This window comes from Mus pahari, chromosome 22, assembly GCF_900095145.1.
Source record: "Mus pahari chromosome 22, PAHARI_EIJ_v1.1, whole genome shotgun sequence".
NCBI classification, from domain to species: domain Eukaryota; kingdom Metazoa; phylum Chordata; class Mammalia; order Rodentia; family Muridae; genus Mus; species Mus pahari.
In genome coordinates, this window is record NC_034611.1 from 48065915 (window position 1) to 48091993 (window position 26079).

The window sequence follows — 26079 nt, forward strand, 5'->3', positions numbered from 1 at the left end:
AAGAGATGGCAAATGTAGCTTCGGGTTACAATGGTCCTACAGTTCCAGAAGATGAAAGTCTAGGGACTCCAACCCTTTCCAGGTTGCGGCCCAGGCCTCTCCTTCTCTGATGAGTACCTGCCGCACTAATCACTAGAACTAGCATCCCTGGACTAGGTGTTCACTAGAACTAGCATCCCTGGACTAGGTGTTCACTAGAACTAGCATCCCTGGACTAGGTGTTCACTAGAACTAGCATCCCTGGACTAGGTGTTCTGCTCTGACGTGGGGGGCAATGCCTATGCTATCTCAAAGTTAAGCAGTGATGTCTTCAGGGATACCAGCTGCTCCTTCTCTCTTGCTTAGTCTCTCCTTCTTTATAACCTTTATAGCAGCACATACTGACTTTTATTATTCAAATTAATACACCAGCTGTAAAGGGTAGGTATGAAGATAATGTGTGGATGTGATCAGTGTTCTAGACTCTGAGTTGGCCCTGGGTGAACTTCATCCTAGATTTCAGCTAGCTAACCCACGAGATCCATAATAATACTCCTGTTTGCTACAGCATGGTGGCTTCTTCTGTTTTCCAGTTTCCAAAGTGATGTTCCTCATTTGCATATTTCCCTGAGGGCTCATTTTCTGTTTCAGCTCTTCTTGGGAGCCCTTCACTTTACCTTGAGATTCTGTCATAACATGGTTGTTCCCTGTCATTCTGTTTGGTTTTCTGTCTCTAGTGGTTCCTATTAACATATTCCTACCACGTGTAACTTAATATCTCTTCATTTAAGCCTACTTGATAGAATAACTCAGTTACTAAGATTGAAAACAAACAACCACTAGAAAACCATTTTCTTTCCTTCACCTCTGTCACCCTATTCCCTGGTAGACTCCACTAATTATCGTTAGAGCCCTTCCCTTTCCTTACCAGAGACTAGAGACTTCACTTTGCACTTCTAGAAGTTAGAGTAAGACTATAGACTTGACTTGGCTTAGCCTCTGTAAAGGAAGCTCTTAGAGCATGGGTGTGGGAGGTTGATGTTAGAAATACTTGTGAGTCACCTGTCTTCTAGGCTCTCTAGCAGAGCCACCTATGTAGACCTAATGCCTTAGGAAATTTAGGAAACATGGCTACTGCTAAAACTTGATCCAGTTTCCCTCCCTTCATTAGAGCATGAGAAAGACCGACTGTGTAAGAGTGCCGACTACATGAACCTGCACTTCAAGGTGAAGTGGCTCCACAATGAATATGTGCGGGATCTGCCTGCCCTCCAGGGGCAGGTGCCTGAATACCCAGCGTGAGTGTGTGGGCAGGGGGCGGGGAACTGAATGGGTAAAGATAGTACCCTACATTGAGTTTAGTAGGCTCAGCTCAAGTTGCCTGTTGCAGGCACTGCTTTAGAAAGAGAAGTTTAATGCCCTGCCTTCCAGAGATCCATCTGGAGGAGCTGTCAGGTCTTATGGTCTATACCAATTATCTTCAGTCCTCAGGTTTTCCTGTCCTAACTACAGGTGGTTTGAGCAGTTTGTGCTACAGTGGCTAGATGAGAATGAAGATGTGTCACTGGAATTCCTTCGTGGGGCTTTGGAACGAGATAAGAAGGATGGAGTAAGTTGTGGACGTTAGCGACACAGTGATCAGTTGGGTCTCGGCATTCAGCCATTGGTCAGAAGTTTTGAGATTCTGCTAGGCTGATCTAACCCTGTCCTAAACAATCTGTAGAAAAGCTATGGAGAGCATGGAGCCACCCATGCTAGACAGACCTCTTTCAAACCCTAAAGCTGGGTATGGATGGTTATTCCATGTGTGGTCTTCCTTAGTTCCAACAGACATCAGAACATGCCTTGTTTTCCTGTTCTGTGGTGGACGTCTTTACACAACTCAACCAGAGCTTTGAGATCATCCGGAAGTTGGAATGTCCAGACCCCAACATCCTTGCCCACTACATGAGAAGGTTTGCTAAGGTAATAATGGACCTCCTGGGTCTTGCCCCTTCTCACCACCACACTCACAGTTAGTCATAGGCCCGTGTTCTACCCTCTTCTATGGTGGCCTTCTAGTAAAGCCTTACATTATCTACTTCCCCTTTGCTGTGTCTTAAGCAGACAGATAGTCTGTCTCCGTGCTGCTCTGCAGTTGAGAGGGGATTTTGCTCCTTCCTATGAATGAGTCCCTCTTTGCTTTCTTGATGTTTTAGGGGTTTGTTTTGTTTTGTTTCATATATTTGTGATCTGGTCTTGCTGTATAGCCCTGGCTGGTTTAGAGTCACTGTGTAGCCTAGACTGGCTTAAACCTGCAACTGTCCTCCTGGCCTCTGCCTCCCGAGTGCTGGAACTATGCGTGTCCATCACTGCAGCCAGCTCCCCGCTGTTGTTATGTTGGGATGGGAAGTTCAGGCAGCAAGGCCCCTGTGAGAGAATAAGGATTCTCTTTCCTTTTCTTCTCTTTCCTCAGACCATCGGGAAAGTGCTGATGCAGTATGCAGACATCTTATCAAAGAACTTCCCAGCTTACTGCACAAAGGAGAAACTGGTAGGGCCTAGCCCTGGGCTGAGAGGAAGGGAGTGGAGGATATTGGAGTACACCTCAGCTGTTTTTGACTTCTTGTGCCCTTTATGCTTTGCTTGAGACTCATGCCACACGATAATGAAAAGTTCGCTAAGAGTGCCTCTGAGCTTCTACTTGGTGCTTTTTCCTCTACTAAGCATTTACTTAGTCTTCAATTTAAAAATTTCAGACATCCACAGTTAGAAAAAGTGATACCATGAGTTCCTGTGTAACTACTACCTAGTCGACATTTAGGCAAAATTGTTTTTTTTTTTAAAGATTTATTTATTTATTATATGTAAGTACACTGTAGCTGACTTCAGACACTCCAGAAGAGGGCATCAGATCTTGTTACGGATGGTTGTGAGCCACCATATGGTTGCTGGGATTTGAACTCGGGACCTTTGGAAGAGCAGTTGGTGCTCTTACCCGCTGAGCCATCTCACCAGCCCCGGCAAAATTGTTTACTATCTTTGTCCAAAGAGACTTCTCTGAATTGGCTTTAGATCTCAGCCTTTAGGGTAATGTGAAGTGCCTGTAGCCTTGGGATAGCTTAATAGAGCGAGGGACCAGGGGTGCTGTGCTAAAAGGAGCTAAGACTGAAGGCATCTGTCTGTCCCAAAGCCCTGTATCCTGATGAACAACATGCAGCAACTGAGGGTCCAACTGGAGAAAATGTTTGAGGCCATGGGAGGCAAAGAGGTAAGTTCAGGGTATGTGCTCACTCTGCTTTGCCTGGGCTGAGCTACCTGGCCACAAAGCTCTACCCTCTCTCAGTTAAGTTAGGTGAGGTGTGCTTAGCTTCTGACTTAGCATGGCTTCATTTGAGATAGGCGTTGTGGTAAAAATCCTGGAAAGGAAAAGTAGCCACTGGGTTATGGTACTAACCCAGAGAAACAAACATAGATGTAGGGCCTTAGGAGGGAGAGGCAGGCATTTGGGGTATGGACCTAGGATAGAGAATTAATTAGCCATTTGGGGTATATTTCTAAGAAGAATTGGGTTTGGGAGGCGTTGGGTCCTAGGAGGGAGGAGCTAACATTGAGGTGTAGTCCTAGAAAGGAGGAGACAGTATTGAGATATGATCCTAGAAGGGAGGAGTGGGTGTTGGAGCATGGCCATACGGGGAATGGTGGCATATGAAGTGATGAGAGCAGTCGAACCTAGTCTACCCCCCATAGCTGGACTCTGAAGCTGCAGACAGTCTGAAGGAGCTGCAGGTGAAACTGAATACAGTTCTGGATGAGCTCAGCATGGTGTTTGGAAACAGGTCAGTGGCCCCAAAACATGCAACCCTTAGAACCAGATGTAGTTTCTGGATGTTCCTAAAGCTGCTACCATACCCATCCAGCTGTAGACATTCCTATATTCCTTTGTATTGTCCCCTGTGGAGATGCAGCATAAAGAAATGAGCCTAAATTGCTGCTGTTGCTCCACTGTCGGTGTGGGGGACAGGGAGGGCTGCACTGTAGGCATATGTGTAGCTTCCAGGTGCGGATCGATGAATGTGTTCGACAAATGGCTGACATCCTGGGCCAAGTTCGGGGCACAGGGAATGCATCCCCTAACGCCAGGGCCTCAGTGGCTCAGGATGCAGATAGTGTGCTGAGACCTCTCATGGACTTCCTGGATGGCAAGTGAGTAGCCCTCTTCGAGGAAAAGTAAAGCTGAGGCCTTCACATGGGGGGGGGGGGGGCTCGGGGGAGCCTTGGGAGCGGGCACTCCAGACTTTTCCCAGCCTCACCTGTTGTCTGAATCTGTAGCCTCACGCTGTTTGCCACTGTGTGTGAGAAGACAGTTCTGAAGCGGGTCCTGAAGGAACTCTGGCGGGTGGTGATGAATACCATGGAGCGGGTCATCGTCCTGCCCCCACTCACTGACCAGACAGTAAGAGCACCATCCTCCCGGTCCTCCACTGTCTCCTTTCCCTCACTCCCCACCTCCTGATAAAGTTGGCAGTCCTCTGCTTTTAACTGATCTCTCTCTGCCCAGGGCACCCAGCTGATCTTAACTGCTGCCAAGGAGCTGAGCCAGCTTTCCAAACTCAAGGTTCTTGGGATGAGGGGTCCGTGAGGCTATAGGGAGGGTGCTGGTGGGGGGGGGGCTGATATCGGGGAGAGAACTACTATGGGAGGGCTATTTTTGAACTGGCTGGTGAGGGCTCTGCACTTATGACTGCCCTGGGCTTTCCTGATAATGTTTTCTCGGGGTTCCAGGACCACATGGTACGGGAGGAAACACGGAATCTCACTCCAAAGCAGTGTGCTGTCCTCGACTTGGCCTTGGACACCATCAAGGTGGACACTTTTCCCTTCTTCAGACAGTCTGCTATGCACAGTTGGCCTTGGCATCCCACCCTGCCAGACTAGCTATCAGGCCCTTAGTATTCTGTATCCAGAGAACAAGGCCTCAGCAGAGTCAGGGATACAGAGAGAAAACGACACAAGATTGGTAAGGTGGCCATGAGCTCGGTGCCTGTGAACTACAACTGAGGCATTTGGGCAAAGTATGTCTGCGGTGTCAGGTTCCCTGAGGTTCAGAGAGGTAAAAGATCACCTTTGGCTCTTCACCCGACCTAAAGTGCTTCTATCTCATACCTGCCCAACTTGATAGACCCTTTCTGCAAACACTACCTCCAGGAATATGCCCTTTCCTTACTGTTCTTACCGAACACCCGAAAGGTGCTGAGGGGTTCTGGCTAGCTCCACAGGTGCTTCTGATCATAGTTTGTCAAATAGTGGTCCTCTTCTGGCTTCTCGGGGACAGTTTGGGAGCTGCCTATCTGTGAGGGTGAAGCAGGTGATCATTTATCTTTCAGCAATACTTCCATGCAGGAGGCAATGGTCTGAAGAAAACCTTCCTGGAAAAGAGCCCAGACCTGCAGTCTCTACGTTATGCCCTCTCTCTGTATACACAGACTACAGACACTCTCATCAAGACATTTGTGCGCTCACAGACTGCCCAGGGTAAGGAACTCTGTGTTCCCATCCCCCACCCTCATATACAGCACCTGTAGGGAATTATTATTGTTTAGCCCTTGGAGAGGATCCAATTTCTCCTCCAAGATTGGCTCTCAACATTCAGTACTTACCCAGGCACATACCCACACCAGGCAGGGGAGTGAGAGTCACAGGGGTTTTGAAAATGTGTCTGAGATTTCCTTATTCCTTTTCCTGGACATTTCCTGCCCAGTGCACATTTCCTGGGCTCAGCTTTGCACAGTTGAAGAAGAAAATGAGGAAGCCCTGACAGGGAGTCATGTGCAGCCTTACTGCTTTACTTGGTGGTGTTCTGGAGAAAAAAAAGCAAAGGGCTCCCCAGACCATCAGCAGAATAGCAGACTAAGGCAGATCACGGGCAGCTGAAGGGACTACATAGCAAGGATGAGGGCTCAAGAATGATGCTTGTGCACTGGGGACCAGACAGCTTCGTTGGTCTGTTTTGGGGTAGGGACAGATTTTTTTTTTTTTGTCTTGGGAATTTCCAGTCCCCTATACTGCCTGCCACCAGCTATGCCTGTCCAAACTAAAGCACATCTTGAAAGAGAGGCTCATCCTGGAATTCTGACCCGATCCTGAAGCCGGATCCTTCCAGGAGGCACCTACAGGCATACTTACATGGGTTCCTCCAAGAGAATTCGGGCGGCTGCCAGGGTTATGACCCTAAGGGCATAGCCAGAGTGGGAGGCTTGAGTCTTACTGAGCTGTGGATGTGAACTACAGCGTTGACTCAGAGGGAGAAATCTAAGCAGTCAAGACTGGAAGTAATAGGAGACACAAAAATGGAGGATTACCGCTCCATTTCCGAAGCTGTTCTCAGTCCAGAGTCTGGGGGTTGGGGGGAGACAAGAGAAGCAGGGATGGGTGTGGCTGAAGGGCGCAGAGATGGGGGGAGACAAGAGAAGCAGGGATGGGTGTGGCTGAAGGGGCAGAGAGAACCTCTGCCGAGCTGAGGACATGAACGGCCTGTGATATGAGGGAAGGTCTGAGCTAACCCAGAAGGCTTTAGGGAACATTGAGCTACCGCTAGGTGACAGTGAAGATGGAGCACAAAGTGCTAGCAGGGTGCACCATGGGGCTGGAAAATCAGAAGCTGGCACCTCTGCCTTTCCCTGCTGGCCTTAGATACGTTCTATCTATACTTTCTACTGTTTTGCCATGGTTTAGCTGGTCTCTAACTGGAGGAGTCTCATGTAGAATATTCAGGCATTGACTTTGACTCTTTGACTTCTGCATCCTGTCCCCTACCCCCGTCTGAGCTTCTTGAATGTCTATGAGCTCTCTCAAATGGCTCTAACTCTTTGACCTCTAACCGCTCTTCTTTCTCTGTCCTCTTGCCGCTCATCTCTTGACTTGCCTGTCCTGCTCAGTACATGATGGGAAAGGTATTAGGTTTACTGCTAACGAGGACATTGGACCAGAAAAGGGTATGTTCTTTTACACTGTGCAAATGTGAATCAAACACTAACTCATCCAGTGGACTATAGTGAGCTGTGTGCTCGGGGTGGCTGGACCAGCTGTTAAACGTGCAGCAGTTCTGTACCAAATCTTAGCCTTTGGCAGTGGATGTCTGACTTCTTCCCAGATTGTGACTAGAGAGTTGTTCTATGGATTGAAGTAGGACAGAGACGGGACACCCAGAAATCCCAAGGATAAGCATGAGATTGCTTCTCTTACCTTAAGAGCATTAAGAGATGTTGTTACCCAGGGCACAGTAGCACATACCTGTTATCTGAGAAATCACGAGGCTGAAGCAGCAGGCACTCAAGTTCAAGTCCACCCTGCACTATGCAGGGCGTAAGAATGAGCAGAGAGCAAAGAGGAGGGGGGAAGGAGGGACAGAGAATTCTCTGTGTATTTTAAAGTAAGTTTCTTCCCAGACACTGCCAGCTTATTTTGAGTTACAGTGCACAGCCTCATTCTTTTTCCCCTTTTTGTTTTCTCTCCCATTTGTTACTTCCCCATGACTGCTGTGGGTGATTTCTTCTTGCTTCAGGGTAAGGTGTGAGGTGGGGCATTCTGAACCCTCATGTGGGCAATCCTGTCTGTCCCTCAGGGGCTGGTGTGGATGACCCCGTGGGAGAAGTCTCTATTCAGGTGGACTTATTTACACATCCTGGCACTGGGGAGCATAAGGTCACAGTGAAAGGTAAGTGCTTTCACTTAGACATTGGACCCTTTCTTTTTTTATTAACTTGTTTATTTACTTCACATTCCAATATCTGGTCCCTCTCTCCTCCCAGTCCCCCTCCCTCAGGGGGTGTGAATCTGTTTCCTATCTGTGGATCCCAGTCCCTTGTCTGGTCTTAGTGCGAGAGGATACACTTACTCCTGCAGAGTTTGACCCTTTCTTAGCCATGGCCTCACTCATCTCTTGAAAGCAGGGGACACTCATCCAAGTGCTCCAGCTCTGTCCTTCCCCAGGGGACCGTGAGCTAGGACTGAAGAACTGGGAGTACTGGTGGGATCCCTCACAGAGCTCCCTTGTTTGGATAGTGGTAGCAGCCAATGACCTCAAGTGGCAGACAGCGGGTATGTTCCGGCCTTTTGTGGAAGTGACCATGGTTGGCCCACACCAAAGTGATAAGAAGAGGAAGTTCACAACCAAGTCTAAAAGTAACAACTGGACTCCCAAGTACAACGAGACATTTCACTTGTAAGTTACAGAGTAGGAAACCTATAGAGCTCTGGCACTGGGGAGGGCTGGGTGGTAAGGCTGAAGAAACTGGAAGTAGACCAACCGGTTAGATGTCAAATTTGGGTAAATTCAGCAGAAAATATTCATTTCTGGCTTTTTATCCTATATCCTGGCTCATAGCCTCCTGGGAAATGAAGAGGGTCCAGAGGCCTATGAATTGCAGATCTGTGTGAAGGATTACTGCTTTGCCCGGGAGGATCGTGTGATAGGACTGGCAGTGATGCCCCTGAGGGATGTGGCAGCTAAGGGCAGCTGTGCCTGCTGGTGCCCGCTGGGCCGGAAGATCCATATGGATGAGACAGGCATGACCATTCTCCGGATTCTGTCTCAGAGGAGCAATGATGAGGTAGCCCGAGAGTTCGTGAAGCTCAAATCAGAGTCTCGATCCACAGAGGAAGGGAGCTGACCATCTCTGCCATCTCTGCCTTGTGTGCCATCCAGACAGTACCTACTGCACAGATCAGTCAGGGAGAGTTAGCTGTGTCGCTAGCTTAGAGGCCTTGTAGTCAAATGGCTCACTCTCCCAGTTAGGATGTCTAAGGAGAATATTGGGGTAGTAAGACTATGGCTTTTCAGAAAAAGTCCTGATTCCCCAACAAGTAGGTCTGTGGTGCTAGAAGCTGGGCTGTGGAAGCTACTTCATGGAGAGATTTTTCCATAAATAGAGAGGGACAGACATTTCCAAGAATGTCAGCTATTCTTGGTAGACAACTGTCCATTCCACTTCCCACTTCCACCCCTCTCTAAACCACACTTTGTCCAGGTAGGCACTTATGTGCTCCTCATTAGAACATGTTTAGAATGCCTGGAGCTTGTACCTGGCTGACTCCATGATCCACAGTGGAGACTGGCCAGAGCAGGAACACACAGAGTGGAATTCATTGTCACTTGAGCAGCAGGACTGGTTTGTCTGGCTTCAGTGAGAACAAGGCTTGGAAACTGAACAAGATACTTTCTGCAGAGGCACTGAGCTAATTCCTTTGCTCAAAATGGATGTCATAAGTCAAAGCAGGTTCACATGGTGCTTTGGAGCCCTGAGCAGAATATTTCTTTGGAATCCAGGCACCAGGGGTCTCATGTGCCCAGAGTACTGCCAGCTCCCTACTCCTGTAAGCAGGGAGTGATGCTTAGAACACCACACACACACACACACACACACACACACACACACACACACACACACACACAATCTTATATGTATAGACTTGAAGGCCAACTAAGGATCCAAGGATATTTTCTTGAGTAGTCCTGAACAAAGCCAAAAATAATGGAAAATGGTCTAGAAAGAATTGTTCTTAGCGATGGTCACAACCTTCTGGCTGTCCTCCTTGCAGAAAATATCTAGACTTTGGCCTCTCTCTTTTCTTTGGGATCAGCTGCTATTCCCCATGGATTGGCCAAGCATAAAGGAGGAGCTTGAACTCGGATTCCTCTGTATGAGCTGGCTGGACGGGGCCTGAGGGCTTGCTAGAAGGTCAGAGACAAACCCTTCCAGCAGGTCAGATGAGCTTCCTGGACCCTTGCTCAGAAACATGACTTGATCTTTGGATTTCCTGATAGTAGCCTGAAATTGCTAAGGACTCAACATTGTCCACAATGCGCCAGTCAACACATGAAACAAACCAAGCATCTTTGCTGTTTTTAATTATTATATGTGCCATTATTATGGGAAATTGTAGGGTAGACTTTAATAAATTATCTTATAGCAGCTTTTGGAGTCTGGAATTCTGTGAATGTGAAAACTATAAAAATGATTATCATGTTTAAGCATAGCTTTTGGACCAATAACCCCTGGTTACACACCCTATCCCAACTCCATTTATAGCCAATGATGGAACCTAAGTGTTCTGAATGACCACTGAACCCACGGTCGTGAGGCTGAGACAACCAGTCTGATAAACAGTCTGATGAACAGTCTGATAAACAACAGTCTTGTTACCTAGGACAGCAACTTCCTACATAAGATGTAGAAGAGAGGGGGCTGGCATGTGCCACAGAAATGTAGTCCATGCTTCCTCCTTCCTTGTCTAGGATCACTGAGGTGGATCACAGCCTGGGCTGTGAACCGAGGCATCTGCAGAGGAGAGATGCAGGACATAGCATAGGGCTGAGGCTGCTGTGGCAGCCCAGGTTAGGCTTTTCGTCCCAGTTCTTTTCAAGGCAGATAAACTGTGGTAGCAAAACTAGGAAGGTAGAGAAAGGAAGGTTAAAATGAGTCCTCACAGAATCAGAAAAGACTTGACACAGAATACAGACCTCACACCCTCCTTCCTACCATAGCCAGCACAGCAACAGAAAACTGGATCCATTTCCATTGCTTGCTAAACACCCTTTCTAGTCGGTTGCCAAGTCATTTTAAAGCTTCTTCCTTCTCCCCCATCCCCTTCGAAAGCAGCTTTCTGTCACCTTTGCATCAAAATTGTCCCTAGGGGCTGGGTTGGGTGGCTCACACTTTAAGACCAGCAGTTGGGAGACAGGCATTTGGATCTCTGTGAATCTGAGCCAGCTTGGTCCACATAGCAGTTCCAGGCTACAGCTGAGAAAATGGAATGTCCCTGTGAACCCACTCTCCATTTTCTAGTCCACTAGTCCAGTTAAGGGGCTTGATTGGGTTCGTTCTCTCTGCCAATTAAAGAACTACAAGTCAGAGGGGGGGAAATCTCGACCATGACAGACAGGTAGAGAAATTGCAAAAGGGCAGATTCAGCATTTGGAAGAAAGCTTTTCATTAAAAGTGAAAAAACATTCCCATTTGGCAGGGACACAGAGAAAGACCCTCCTGCAAAGCAGAAGCCCAGCTCCTTCTGGTGGCTAGGAACTTGTAAAGTGTGAAGGGGCTTCCTCCCCTAATTTAGGGTTGGTTGGCCCATAACTGTTATGTAAATACGTCCTGATCTGGCCTTGAACTTGCTGAGGTCCTTCATCAGGGGCCCCACTGACAGGAGGAGGTAAAAATAAAAACGCTCACAAGACATCATCATTCATCATCATCATCATCATCATCCTCATCCTCATTGCTCCCAGACCTTTGTCTCAGGTCAAGAGGGTGAAGAAGCAGAAGAAGCAGGCATCTTGGAAGTTCACAGTCTTTATTACTTAGTCATGGCCCCTCTCTTATGTTTGCCTATCAGGGACTCTAACTCCTTGTCTCTCATAGTATTATTTCCCCTCTTCTGCATCACTGATAAACCCCAGCCTTTGTTCCTGTTCCCTCTCTCTTTTTAAAAAGTACTTTAAAGTTTTATTTATATTTGTGTGAATGAGTATTTTGCCTGCATGTATGCTAATGCACCTGGGTGCCTGGTACCCACATTGGTCAAAAGAAGCCATCTGATCCTGGAACTGGAGTTGTGGACAGTTGTAAGACACCATATGGATGTTCTCTGCAAGAACAAGTGCTTTTAACCACTAAGCCATCTCTCTGGGTCCGTCCTCTTTCCTCTTCAGTTAAAACCCACTTGGTCTTGTGAAGATTATATGCCCCAGTACAGGGGAATGCCAGGGCCAGGAAGCTGGAGTGGGTGGGTTGGGGAGAAGGGCGGGGGTGGAGGATGGGGGGAGGGTACAGGGGACTTTGGGGATAGCATTTGAAATGTAAATGAAGAAAATCTAATTTAAAAAAAAAAGCTACTCAGTGGTCACAGTGGCTTCTAAGCTAAAACTTAAACCCCTCCAGGAGTGCCCTCCACATACCCATACACACAGTCCCGCAGCTGACTGTGCCCTCAGTGCCATTTTACATTCTTGTGTCCATTCTTGTTAATGTCCAGCCACCGTTTCCACTCCCTTTCAGTCTGTCACCTCTGGGAAGCCCTTGGGACCCCACTAACTCTGGGCAGCACTCTCCATTGTTATTCTCCCCTCATTAGCATGCAGTTAGCCCCCTGCGCCCCTCTCCCCCCCAAGGATCTGAGGATTTCATCTCAGGACTCGGCCATGTCAGGGATTTAGGGCTCAACTACTTCAAAGCCAGACTGTTCAGCTTTAGGGTCTGCAGAAAGGGGCGTGGCTGGAGACGAGCTCGTGGCAGCGCGTGGGTGGGCGGGTCCAGCTCTGGGCGGAAGCTGTGGTTCTGTGGCACCTGCGCAGAAAGGTGCGTTAAGATGGAGGTTGCTGGAGTAGGAGGCTGTGAGGCGACGGTAAGTAGGGGGCGCCCGAGGAGAAGTTAGGGTTTTCTTTCTGACAACATTGCTTGAAGACCTTATAATATTACTTAACTATCGGGTTCATTCATCCTACTTCTTTGAGACTTATTGTAATACTCACCAAGAAAACTCTGTCAGTACTCCTCAAATATACAGGTTTCCCTAGCACTCCCAGAGGTGTCTATCCAGACACTTCCAGACTCTTTATCCTCCCCCAGGTAGTTCCCAAAGGGCACACATTTGACTGTTTATTCCGTAAAGCAGGTTAACCCTAAGTCTCCCAGCTGTGTCATATCCCTGGTAACTAAGGAAGTTTTTTTGCTCGTTTCCCCAAAACTGTTAAGATTCCTGGGCATTTGCTATCATTCTTTTCCTTTTAATGCCTACTTGACAGGAAAAATTAAACTCTGTACCATGAACAGACTTTCTAATGTGAATAAGTAGGTGTTTATCTATCTGAGGAACTGCCAAGGTAGACATTATTTCTTTGCTTTGGAACAGGGTCTTGATGGATAGCCCTAACTGGCTTAAAACTCACCGCATAGACCAGACTGCACTAGAACTTGTACTGATCCTCCAGCCTCTGCCTCCCTGCTGCTAGGATCACAAGTATAAATTGTGCTTGGTGTCCTTGGAGGCCCTCAGATCCCTTGGGACTGTAGTTAGAGACAGATAGGAGCTGCCATGTAGATATGCTGGGACCCCAATTCCACTCTCCAGCCAGCCCCTTGAGACAGTTTTAGACAAAAGAAAAGTAGGAAAATTTTCAGGTTAGAAGGACTGAACTAGTGGATTTTTAAAGACAGAATAATTTCCTTTAGCATGTTTTGACTGACCCCTGCATGGTCTTCCCAGACCCAGGAGCAGAAAGGCAAAGCTGAAAAAGCAACATAAAATGGCAAAGATGTATTGAAGCTGGAACCAGAAGATATAAATGTGGGTCTCAGCTCTGACACATGCTGGGCAGGAGTCTGGTCTTTAGTGTAACAGTTTGCTGGAATTGTCATTTGGAGTGGTAATTCCATATCTAACTCGGACAGGTGAAATGGGCTCATATACATAAAAGAACTTTGAAAACTATACATTTTCTCTATGTGAATAAAGAAGTATTATGCAGGAGCCTCTGTGTTCTGATAAAGTAACTTTTAAGGAATTTGTCTTGCTTAGTCCCAAGTTCAAGGAAAATTATATTTGTTGAGCAATTACTATATATGTCAGGTATTCATCTAGGTCCAGGCCCTAGCATTGGATAAGAGACAAATAACTCATAAATTTAGAGGTGGTCATCAGCATATTAATTACTTAAGTATCTAGTGCAGACTCAACAACACATTGAAGTAGTAGGAAGAATCTAAATTTAGGTTTAACTCTGCTGCTGTATAACTATGAAAAAAACTCTTCTATGTCGACCTGAATATCAGTGAAAGAGTTAGGGTGACCTCAGATGTTCTTTCCAGTTGAACTTACCTAATGTAATGAGTTTATTGCCTCCCAAGAATGCTCCTATTGAAAAAAACTGAACAGTCTGACTGTAAGAACTAAAGGCACGCTAGGTTCAGCACAGCAGTAGTAAATGATAGGGTTGCCCTGTTGGATAGTAGGATGCTTGGAGACTCCACGGAAGATTAGGCAGTCTGGGAAGGACGGAGACTTTGGAGTAGAAAAAAGGGAGTGGGCCCTTGCAGGTACTGGAACCTGAAGGGAACTTAAAAGGAGTAAAGCATTCGTTTCTTATTATCCTCTTTAAGACGATTTTCACATTTTAGTTATGTGTATTGGTCTGTGTTTGGGTATGTGCACTTGAGTGCTAGTGCCTACTGAAGCCAGAGCTGGAATTACATGCTGTTGGAAACTGCCTGATGTAGGTGCTGGGAAGCAACCTGTGGTCCTCTGCAAGAGCAGCACACACTGTTAACCACTGGGCTGCTGCTTCAGGCTCCGGAGATTACTTTTGGATTGTAGCAGTCAGAGTCTTAGCAGAAAGACAGTTGACAGGGTCATAAAGATCTGACTTAGGGGCCTGGTCGGCAGTTAAAGAACTGTGAAGGAGTGAAGACGAGGGAGAGCAGCAGCAGAGAGTAACACTCCGCAGGCTGTAAGGCAAGGGACTGTTCATACAGAGTCAAGCCGGAGCCACAGCTGCGGAGGACGGGCTTCCAGACAAGAGCTATGTGAAAACTACTGCAGGGGCTGGAGAGATGGCTCAGTGGTTAAGAGCACTGACTGCTCTTCCAAAGGTCCTCAGTTCAATTCCCAGCAACCACATGGTGGCTCACAACCATCACTAATGGGATTGGATGCCCCCTTCTGGTGTGTCTGAAGACAGATACAGTGTACTCATATAAATAAAATAAATAAACCTTTTTAAAAAATAAAAGAAAGAAAGAAAGAAAGAAAGAAAGAAAGAAAGAAAGAAAGAAAGAAAGAAAGAAAGAAAGAAAGCTACTGCAGGAACTTGAACAAGGTGCAGAGGAATAGATGCCCTGATGTTTCCCATGTGCTCCAGTTGCCAGCTAGTACTTTTCATTGGTAAGACCTAACAAGCAGTCTAGAGTCAAGAGAGTATGGGGGATCTAGTCCATAGAAGTCAGCTTCCAAGACCAGGACAGGAGAGTTGGGGGATAGGAGAGAAAACAGCAAACTTTTTCTCAGCGAACAAATAATCATTATGGATGCTTTCCAAATATTGTAGTGTTCCCTGTGTTGAAATACTGTAAGGTTCAGTCCCAGCTGTCTGAGGATGCTGGTGCCTTTGTTGAAGAATGAGTGTGAAGACTCTGTGCTACGGGATATGAAAGCACCCAGCGTGCAGCCTGCATCCACCCTGGATGCCCACTTCAGATTAGGGCCTTTCTTACAGCCAGAATTGCTCCTGGGCTAAAATACCTTCTCTAGCCACGGTCTCAAGGTATAAATGGACTGACTGAATGAAGGGAAAGGTAACTTCAATTCCCAGGGGCCTGTTGCCCATTATAATGACTTCGGCTTTTAATGGGAGAAAGCTAAGAAGTCATTGAAAAGTTCTACAGAATCCTTACATCACAACATCGGGGCTTTTAAATCACCCACTAGGGGAAATCACCTGGATTTTTGTTCAGTGAGCTTGGATCACTTTTAAATTATTTAGATGTTGAGTTCCTTTTATATCATAAAAGGAAGTATATATTAATGGTCTTCAGCTTTGAATACACATTGGAATCACTTGATATTGGATAATACTGAATCCACTGTTTTGTTGGCTAGTTGGTTGATTGGTTTCTCTGTATAGCCCTGGCTGTCCTGAAACTCACTCTGTAGACCAGGCTGGCCTTGAAGTCACAGAGATCTGCCTGCCTCTGCCTCCCAAGTGCTGGGATTAAAGACGTGCATCACACTGCCTGGCTTGAATCTGCTACTTTGTTTAGTTTAATTTTGACTCCTTGCTAGGCTTTTGACATTATTATTATTATTATTATTATTTCAACCTGGACTGGGTGCTGCATGTGCTTGTAATTCTAGCTATTCAGCAGGCTGAGGCAGAAGATTGTGAGTTCAAGGCCATGGTGCAACATAATGAAGCCAAGTCTCAAAACCAAAATGAGAGGGGCTAGAGAGAAAGCTCAGCAGGTAAGGGCCTCCCCGCTCTTCCAGGAGACCCAAGTTCAGTTTCAAGCACCTGGCTTGTAGCTCCAGCTCTAGGGAGTCTGCTGCCCTCTTCTGCCCTCCACAGGCACCTGCGTTTGAGTACACTTACTCGCACACAAACACAGACACATCATTTTAAGATAGAAATATTTAAAATCCCTATTTTAGTGAGAAGCAAGATAACGTACATAAAGCACTGAATAATGTGTCCAGCACACTAAATTTGTGATGAATGGTAGGTGGTATTATAGCATCAGGATGCCAGCTAACTGACAAAGCAGTTTTTGTTTCGTTCTTAGGTGGTGTTTCTCTGAGATGAAACACGTAAAAGCTTTTGTTTCAGGTAAGTGCTCGGCTCCTATCAGTTGAGGTGCAGGCCTCAGCAAGCAGCCCTGGTATTGTCCCATCCTGCACTGTACCGTGCTTCACACAGTTTGTGCTTCCAGGACCTCTGTTCAAGCACCAAACTGACGCCCTCCTAGACACCCCTTAGAACCTGAGGCCTGCCTAGCGTGCACAGTGCCCTGGGTCCAATCACCAGGTCAGAATGGGGGAAATGATACTGATTGCCAGGTGTGCTGGGACACATCTGTAAGCCTAGAGTGTGGGAGGTAGATGAAGGATGATCAATAGTCTGTGGCCACCAGCTTGACTTACATGAGTGCCTGTCTTAAAAAAAAAAAAAAAATAGAACTTCAAGACATTTGGTTAGAATTCAAACTTGATTTGCCTCTGACCTGGCCTGAAACTACTTTTGCTACAATGGTGAGAGGGAAAAATTGCAAAATTGAATTGAGATCATTATTGATGGTATTAATTCGTACCTGAGAGTATTGTTTAAGGGTACTCTTTAGAGGACAATAAAAGCAATGTTTAAAGAGTTGAAACATGTGGGTAAGTAATTTAATTCTGAAGGTTTATAAGCAGAAAACGATGCTATGGTAACCAGGGTGAAAATGTCTTTCCCAAAGCTTAAGGTGAGCATGTTTCTAGTCTTTGACTTAGAAGGGAGACAGTAATCCAACAGACTATTGTTGAATATATCTGTTTAACTGAGATTCCAGAACCATCGCTTCCTAGACAGTGTTTGAATAATCCCAGCCATTTGGCCCATTGTTAGACTTGAGTTGAAGGAGGAAGGAAAATACAAGAAAAGTTATTGAAAGTCTCTGAGAGACATGCTGGAGAAGAGAAATTCCTGAAAGGTTTTGAGGATGGATAACACGGAGTAGTGCATTTGAAAATTAAGACAAACAGGAAAGCTAAGATGTTCAAGGTTAGTGCTAGGAAAAAGTGAAGTATTCATACTTTGTTTGATTGGCTGCCCATGTGGTAGGCAGATGGATCAGCTAGATATTAGGGCTCAGGTCCCTGGAACATAACTCATAACTCAGTGGCCACACTAGCTCCTGATGGAAGACAACCATAGAGAAGACAGACAGAGCACCACGTCAAATACTACATTCATGGGCTAGGTGCTTGTGTGCTTCAGTGCTGGGCAGCTGGGAAGAACTCAAGATACAATTTAGGCAAACCCTACTCCTGACCCTTCCTAGCCCTTCAAGATTTCATAAGAGTAAGGAGAAAGTGTATGCATAAAGGAGTTTATAAACAGAAATGACTGGGAATGGAACAGTTGTCTGGAGAGACTTTTTTCACTGCAAGTGTTTAAGCAGGTTGGACATAGAGGGAAAACTACTCAGGGTAGACAGGTAAACTCAATAGCTCCCCGCGCTCATTTCATTTTGGAAGTTTCCAGAATCAGAGTGATCCTAAGAGGTCAGCAGATATCCAGAGTGACTCCTAGCTCAAGAATTCTTGGTGAACACAGAAGGTAGTTCTGTGGTTTTTGTGTTTAAGACAAGGCTTCACTATGTAGACTTGGCTGGCCTGGAACTCTTCTGTGTAGGCCAAACTAGCCTCAAATCCACAGAGATATACTTACCTCTGATTCCCAAACTCTAGGATTAAAGGGTTACGTTGCTCTGCACAGCTGAAAGGCAATTCTGAAATTCTTTTTTAATACCATGAGATTTAGTTTAATTTAGGCATGCTCAATTTGATATCCTTGTGGACGTACGGAGCCTGGGAGCCTCACATGGGAGTGACTTAGGCTCCCATTAGAAATGTGCAGCTTTTTACTGTAAAGTACCATATGAGGCTGAGTCCCCCAGTGTAGGAAGCCGGGTTAAGTTAGTCACAGGAGTGCCTCACTCCATGGCTACCACGTTTGTATCTAATGAAGTAGGGCAGCTAAGGATAATGTGCCTTTGGGTTGCTATTACCTGAGAGACACACAGATCCCAGAGCTGATTTTCGGAATCAGCCAGATAATGTGCTTGCAATCTTTGTAGCAATTGTCCTAATGAATTTATCAGCAGGAGATATCATGTAACGTGTATTTTTCAGGAGATTTTCCTTGGACTGTTATTTTAAATAAATCTACCTATTGTTTGTGTTCACTCTTTCTTTAAAAAATATCAGTGTGTGTGTGTGTGTGTGTGTGTACACATGTGTAAAGATCAAAGAGCAACTCGCAGAAATTGGTCCTTCCACGGTGGATTCCAGACACCATGCTCACACAGCACAGTCCCTTTTCCCACTGAACCACCTTGCCCAGCCTGTGCCCACTCTTTACTTCTCCCCTTGCCTTCCCTTCTCACAGGAGAATGGGAGGGGAACATGGAAGAAGGGGTGGGAAGGTGGTACTGGAAGGAGAGAAAGGAGGGGGACTGCAATCAGGATGTAAAGTGAATAAATAAGGGAAAAAATATAAAACAAAAAAATTCTTGATGACAAAACTAGCAACACCTGCAACAACAAACCTCCCCTGACCCAGAAGACATAATAACTGTGGCTCCTATAATTGGTCACAAAACAGGCCTCCACAGATACAAAAATATTGAAATTATCCCATGCATCCTATCAGATCACCATGGACTAAGGCTGATCTTCAGTAACAGCATAAATAATAGAAAGCCAACACTCACGTGGAAGCTGAACAACACTCTACTCAATGATTCCTTGGTCAAGGATGAAATAAAGGAAGAAATTAAAGACTTTTTAGAGTTTAATGAAAATGAAGNGGTCTTGCAAACTTTATATGCCCCAGTACAGGGGAATGTCAGGGCCAAGAAGTGGGAGTAGGTAGGTAGGGGAGCAGGGCTGGGGGAGGGTATAGGGAACTTATAACTTATAACTTATAACTTATGGGATAGCATTTGAAATGTAAATATAGAAAATATCAAGCCGGGCATGGTGGCACACACCTTTAATCCCAGCACTCGGGAGGCAGAGGCAGGAGGATTTCTGAGTTCGAGGCCAGCCTGGTCTACAAAGTGAGTTCTAGGACAGCCAGGAGAAACCTTGTCTTGAAAAACCAAAGAGAAAAAAGAAAAGAAAATATCTAATAAAAAAAAATAGAGCCGGTATGGTGGCTCTCGCCTTTAATCCCAGCACTTGGGAGGCAGAGGCAAGCGGATTTCTGAGTTTGAGGCCAGCCTGGTCTACAGAGTGAGTTCCAGGACAGCCAAGGCTACACAGAGAAACCCTGTCTCGAAAAAAACAAAAAACAAACGAAAAAAAAAACTTTGGCTCCAGTGACAGCGGCAAAGAAGTTAAAATGCTTAAAAGGGGTTATAGCACAAAGAACAATAGTTTATTTTGGAGAATAAAATCAAAGTATTACGGGAGTTGTGGGGAGGTAAAGTATTTTTGTCTGTGGGATCATGGAAACTTCATTGAGAAGTCCCCAGAATTTCCACTGGCCTTTGTGAGATAGCTTTGGGGGACTCTAAAATGGAGGAAGGCATCACTTTTAGAAGGGACATCACGACCATGGCATAGATGATGAAAATATGGGCCACGTAGAGACCAGTAGTGGAAGAGAAAGATAAAGCAGTCGTTTGGGTACAAATCCAAGCATCTTGACTGTGACTCTGTTGACAGCCGGGCCTCACTGCTGCTAAGGCGATTAGTGGTTAAGATACCACATTAGCTGTTGCTGCTCAGCGCTCAGCCCTGCCCGCTGTCAGGAGATGCATTCCTGCTTCCTTGGTTGTGTTACCTCCCCATTTGACTGCTTGTTCTACTGTGTCCTGTGTAGGTTTGAGCACAAGAACACACCGTTGGTATATTTGACACCATAGGAAACTGGAGACTTGCCTGTAATATCTGGTGCTGTGACATGGTCAGCTTAGAGTATACATTAAAGCATCAAATGATGCTGAGAAGGAATGCCAAGCCTTCACTACCATGACTACCTCCTCCTGTAGAACACTTTGGAGGGCTGGCGAGATGGCTCAGCGGGTAAAGTCACTTGCTAGGAAGCCTGAAAGAGTGAGTTTAATACCTGGAGCCCACATGATGGAAGAAAGGAACCATCCCCTGAAAACTGTCCTGTGACTTCCATGTGTTGTTATAGCAACATATGGATACATATGTACGTGCAGTAAATGTTAAACTATTTTTTTTTTCAAGAATGCTCCTGGATTGGCCCTCTCCAGAGGCAGTGGAGGACCCTGGCCCCTACTGTAACAACATTCTCACCCAGAAGGAAATAGCCATACCAGTCATTGACCCTATTTTTTTTTTAAAGATTTTTAAAGTTTAGAATGCTACACAGGAGGTTAACTCAGAAACTGACTCACTAATAGCCCCCCAAAACAGGGCATAACTAATAGGTGTAGTGGTGTGCTAGCTCATGGCCCTTACACAGGATATATAGGTGGTACTGGGAGATGCTAGGTCCAGTCAAAGCAACTTAAAGACTTCCTCTCCAGGGAAGCGTGCAGGGTACTGTTGTCCTTTCCCCTAGTAAATACTGAAACTCCTGTGTGTATTTGTGTACCTTATACAGCTACTTAGAACAGACAGGATTCTGGGTAAATAAGGCTTCTCTTTTCCTGGAAGTGCATTCATGGAATTACAGAATTGTGAGGCAGGGAAACATATGTCTGAGATCAAGGAAGGTAAACTACCCATTGTGGTGTGTGCCTGTAATCCCAAGACATGAGAAGCTAAAGTAGGACTGTTATGAGTTCAGAGCCAGCTGGAGCTACATACCAAGCTCTGGGTCAGCCAGGGCTATGTAGCAAAACCATTATTGGCATTTCATTTTCTTTTTGAGAACTATCTGTTCATTTCACTAGCTCACTTATTAATTGGCAGTTTTGTGTCTTTGGTGCTTAATTTTTGCAATTCTTTATTTATTTGAGGTATCAACTCCCAGGGCAAGGATTTTCTCCCATTCTGTAGGCTGTCTGTCTCCTCTGCTATTAATTTCTCCCGCTGTAAAGAAGCTTGCTAATTTTTTGTAGTCTTCTTTCTTGGTACTTGGGACTATTTCCTGTGCTAGTAAGTCCTGCTCAGAGATTCTTGCTTGGACCTATAACTCCAGGTGTCCCCTCTGTGCTCTTTTATAGCAGCCTCAGAATTTCAGTTCTAAGTGTGGTGCATATCCAGCTGGGTTTTAAGAAGGGGAGAGGTGTGGCTCTAAGTCCGTTCTTCTGGAAATAGATGGCTTTGCCAGCAGCATTTGTGGAATGAGCTCTTTTTCCCATGCCTTTGTCCATAAATAGGTAGCCACTGCTGTGTATGTAAACCATTTTGAAATTCTATTTTACCCCATACAATAATAATAATCCTAAATATGTTTAATTGAAAATAAAACCACCATATGACTCAGGTACACCACACACCTAAAGGACTCTATATCCTACCACAAAGATACTTGCAAATCTGTGTGTATTTCTACACTATTCATGGGCCTGGACCCAGTCTAGGTGTCTGTCAAATGAAGGATGGATACAGAGAATGGCATAGATGAACCAGGAAGTTTATTCCCATGTAAAGGAAAGGTTGGAGTCAAAGCTGCGTGTAAAACAGTTTCCTAGGGCAAGACACACCAGGAAAAACAGCTGTCTTATACAATATAGAATTATTTAGAGTAGAACACAACCTCAGCTCAACATTTTGGTTTAGGTTTTAGTTTGAGGCAGGGGCTCACCTCATGCTGTCCCAAATCTGTGGTGCTCTGATTCAAAGTTCTGAATGCTGGGGCTACATGCGTATACCTTTTGTGTAACAATTTTCTCAGTTGTTAAAAACAGTTCATTCTCACTCTCGTTACTTTTCAGTGACCTGTAGTTAGCTTTATTAAGGTGACAATGAAGTTCATCTTACTGAATCCAGGGCCTCTTTATCTGGTTTCTCCTCTCCTAGGCCTCTCAGCTGGGATGAGAGGTTATGCCTGTTCTCTCTTCCTAGCTCATCTTGTGTCTTCCAAAGTTCTAAACATACTTATATTGGTATCAGAAGTAGAAAATGAGACCCAAAGCCAGGAGAAAAATCAATCCGAAGAAACAAACTCAGAAGTAGGAGAAATAAAGAGTAAATACGTGAAAGAAAGGAAGGAAGAGAGCAAGAGAAAGGAAGATCTGCTGGTTGAAGAGTGAATAATTTTCCTTCAGTGCTTCACAGTTATACCTAGTTGCAAAGTGTGATGCTCCTCAGTGGCATAGCAAACCAAGGCATACAGGGAACTCTGGAGCCACCTGCCCCAAAATATGTCTCTCCCTGTGCTTATTCATCTTACTTCATAATTGCACCCAAACCGCTGACGGAGCCTGTCAGCTTTAAGAGCTATCCTCTAATCAACCAGTTCTTGTCCTCTTTATTTCATAGCCTAAGGTTTCCCTGCTGCCGTCTCTCACCCGCAGACACCCGCAGAAACCTTCCGGCATTACTGCTTCCTTTTCCTTTTGTTCCCGCTTCCCTTCCCCAAACCCTTATTATATAGAATAAAACAGAATGAAACCAGATGGTGTCCCTGTACTTAGATCAGCTTTTAACATTTTTTTTTTTTGAGACAGAATCTCACTATATAGGCTGTCCTGGAACTCATTGTATAGATCTGGCTGGCTTTGAACTCATAGAGATCTTCTTTTCTCTGCTTCCTAGGGATTAAAAGTATGCCCTACCATGCCCAACAGGTTTTAATTCTCTCATTGTCTTAGTTAGGGTTTTACTGGTGTGAACAGAAACCATGACCGAGACAAGTCTTATAAAGGACAACATTTAATTGGGGCTGGCTTACCAGTTCAGAGGTCCAGTCCAATATCATCAAGGTGAGAACATGGTAGCATCCAGGCATACTTGGTACAGGAGGAGCGAGAGTTCTACATCTTCATCTGAAGGCTGCTAGCAGAATACTGGCTTCCAGGCAGTTAGGATGAGGGTCTTAAAGCCCACACCCACAGTGACACACCTACTCCAATAAGGCCACACCTACTCCAACAAGGCCACAGCTTCTAATGGTGCCACTCCCTGGGCTGAGCATATACAAACCATCACATTCCACTATTTGGCCCCCATAGGCTTGTTCAAACATATGAATCTATGGGGCCATATCCAAACATAGCATAAGGCAAAATATATTTTGTCCTCCCCATAGTCTATAACAGTCTCAACAATGTTAAAGGTCCAAAATTCAAAAGCTCTTCTGAGATTGATCTAGTCATTTAACTGAAATCCCAAAGCAAGAGAGGAAACCAGCTGGGCAAACTCCAAAGTCTGCATCTCCATGGCTGATGTCAAAGAGGTCTTCAAATCTCCAACTCCTTTTTCATCTTTGTTGACTGCAACAACTGTCTCCTGGGCTGGTTCCACTCCCTGTTAGCAGCTTTCCTCAGCAGATAGCCCACAGCTCTGGCATCTCAAACATCTTGGAGTCTCCAGGGCAACTTCAGTGTTACAGATTCATGTTCCAGTGTCTGGGATCCACACATGATCTTCTGGGCTCCTCCAAAGGGCTGACATCACGTCTCCAGCTCTGCCCTCTGTAGCACTCTAAGCTTAGGTTGATCCACTCCACTGCTGCTGCTGTTCTTGGTGATCATCCCACAGCACTGGCATCTCCAGTACACTTGGGTCTTCTGTTGTGACTAGGCTTCACCAATAGCCTCTCATAGGCTCTCTTCATGATGCCAAGCCTCAACTCCTTTGCATGAATCCTTTAGTCGTGGACCATCAACTACAACTGAGGCTGTACCTTCAGCAATGGCCTTCCATGGCTTCTCACATTACCAAGCCTCAGCTGTTCTTCATGACCCTTCATACCTTCAAACCCAGTACCACCTGGATGGCTCTTACACATTACCAAGTACAGCTGCAGCACTAGGTACAATCTTGGATATCTCTGGAACACAGGTTCTTTCTGTTCTCAGAAAACACTTCCCAGATTTCACCTTAGTGATGCTGATCTCTTCTTAATCACCACTAATTTCTTAGCTCCAGCTAACCAGCATCAATTGTACCAGTAGTCCCTTCTATTCTGGATTCTAAAGCCCATGTGGCTAAAGCTGCTGAATTCTGCTGCTTGTTGGGGCTGGAACATGGCCCTCTTGTTCTATTACATAATCACCAGCTTTCTGTTTTCCACTCCTTCACTGCCTAAAGTTGGCTGTTCTGTTACTGTCTCTGTTCTAGGCTGGCCTTGAACTTAGAGATCTGCTTGTCTTTGCCTCCTAGGAATGAAGGCTTGTACTACCATGCCTGGACCTAAACTTAGCTGGGTGGGATCTTTCCCCAAGGTCACTACTCCCTTAATTCAATTTAATATCCTTAAACACAGGATTCAGCTCCATTTCACTCCCCGGTGCCCCTTTGAAACTCGAACCATATATTTTATATTTTTCCTTTATCAGCTTGCTATGCTTATTTAAAATGCTCTTCATGAGACTTAGCAAGAGAACAAAGTACATTATGGGTATTTCTGAGACTCCTCTTGTCAGTGCAATTAATCTGAGTCTCCTCACCTTAGACTCAGGCAGACTCTTCAGACAAGGGCAAAAAGTAGTCACGTTCACCAAAATACCACAAAAACAGTCTCTAGGCCACATATTGAAATCCTTCATTGACACCTCTTGGGCAAGGTCCACACAATTCAAATCACTCTCAGTAATAAAGTCTTCCATATTCCTACTAGGATGGCCCAGTACGCCTCATTTAAAGCATCCCACTGCTTCCCAAATCTGAAGTCCCAAAATCCACATTCTTCCAAACAAAAGCATGGTCAGACCTATCACAGCAATACCCCAGTCCCTGGTACCAACTTCTGTCTTTGTTAGGGTTTTACTGCTGTGAACAGACACCATGACCAAGGCAACTCTTATAAAGGACAACATTTAATTGGGTCTGGCTTACAGGTTCAGAGGTTCAGTCCATTATCATCAAGGTGAGAACATGGCAGCATCCAGGCAGACATGGTGCAGGAGGAGCTGAGAATTCTACATCTTCATCTGAAGGCTGCTAGCAGAATACTGACTTCTAGGCAATTAGGATGAGGGTCTTAAAGCCCACACCCACAGTGACACACCTACTCCAACAAGGCCACAGCTTCTAATGGTGCCACTCCCTGGGCTGAGCATATTCAAACCATCACACTCATCCTTTCTTATCTGTCTTAAACTCTTGTGCTGGCTTCTCATTATAATCCCACAGTGAAGTCAGACTTCTAGCTGATCTTCTACAGTGCACAGCGTGACCTGGTCTTTACCTAATTCTTAAATCTGACTCCTGTTCTCAATGCTCTTGAGTTTCTGGCCCTTTCTCTGTACAAACACTTCAAGTTATATTTCATCTCAGAGTTTCTAGCAGTTGCTGCTGGTTTTCAGTTTGTCATGGTCTTCCATATCTCAGAGCTGTGCCCATTGTCCCATCGTTCAGGTCTCATTTAAAGAACACTGATTCTCACCACAACCAATTATTCCCTGGGCCACTGCTCCATTAGACACATTCATAAGGCACGTGGTAACTTCACTCAAGCATCAGCTGCACTGTTGGCAGAAGTTTGTCAGATCCCCTGTACACTGATAGCCGGTATAGAGCCTGGCCTGTTCATTTGTTGAATAAGTAAATTATACTTCCTCTCGTTCTGCGTCCTTAACATGGGAGGGGGGCTCTCTGTGCTACAGATTCTTTTTTTTTTTTATTATTATTATTATTATTATTTTCTTTATTTACATTTCAAATGCTATCCCGAAAGATTCCCATACCCCTCCCCCCACCTCTGTTCCCCTACCCACC

General features: G+C 45.5%; 2 protein-coding genes across 6 annotated transcripts in view; both read left to right on the forward strand.

Annotated features, from left to right (window-relative positions):
- The window catches only part of Unc13b (unc-13 homolog B), a 200862-nt gene extending 190928 nt beyond the window's left edge, over nt 1-9934 (forward strand). For 3 of the 5 annotated variants that reach the window (XM_021221907.1, XM_021221908.1, XM_021221909.1), the window contains 14 exons: nt 1151-1277; nt 1492-1588; nt 1801-1944; nt 2435-2512; nt 3152-3229; nt 3709-3797; nt 4012-4164; nt 4291-4414; nt 4520-4576; nt 4744-4824; nt 5346-5493; nt 7583-7675; nt 8023-8182; nt 8345-9934. In XM_021221907.1, the coding sequence (XP_021077566.1) occupies nt 1151-1277; nt 1492-1588; nt 1801-1944; nt 2435-2512; nt 3152-3229; nt 3709-3797; nt 4012-4164; nt 4291-4414; nt 4520-4576; nt 4744-4824; nt 5346-5493; nt 7583-7675; nt 8023-8182; nt 8345-8630 (1715 nt within the window). In that variant the 3' untranslated portion in view covers nt 8631-9934. Of the gene's footprint in view, nt 1-1150; nt 1278-1491; nt 1589-1800; nt 1945-2434; nt 2513-3151; nt 3230-3708; nt 3798-4011; nt 4165-4290; nt 4415-4519; nt 4577-4743; nt 4825-5345; nt 5494-6896; nt 6954-7582; nt 7676-8022; nt 8183-8344 lie in introns of all 5 variants that reach the window. The other 2 variants (XM_029533257.1, XM_029533256.1) reach the window with 1 other exon arrangement.
- Nucleotides 9935-12279: 2345 nt separating this feature from the next.
- Nucleotides 12280-26079, forward strand: part of LOC110338882 (phospholipid-transporting ATPase FetA) — a 112502-nt gene continuing 98702 nt past the window's right edge. Inside the window, exons 1-2 of the mRNA XM_021222348.1 lie at nt 12280-12363; nt 16293-16336. Coding sequence (XP_021078007.1) covers nt 16309-16336 — 28 coding nt within the window. The 5' untranslated portion in view covers nt 12280-12363; nt 16293-16308. The remainder of the gene's footprint in view (nt 12364-16292; nt 16337-26079) is intronic.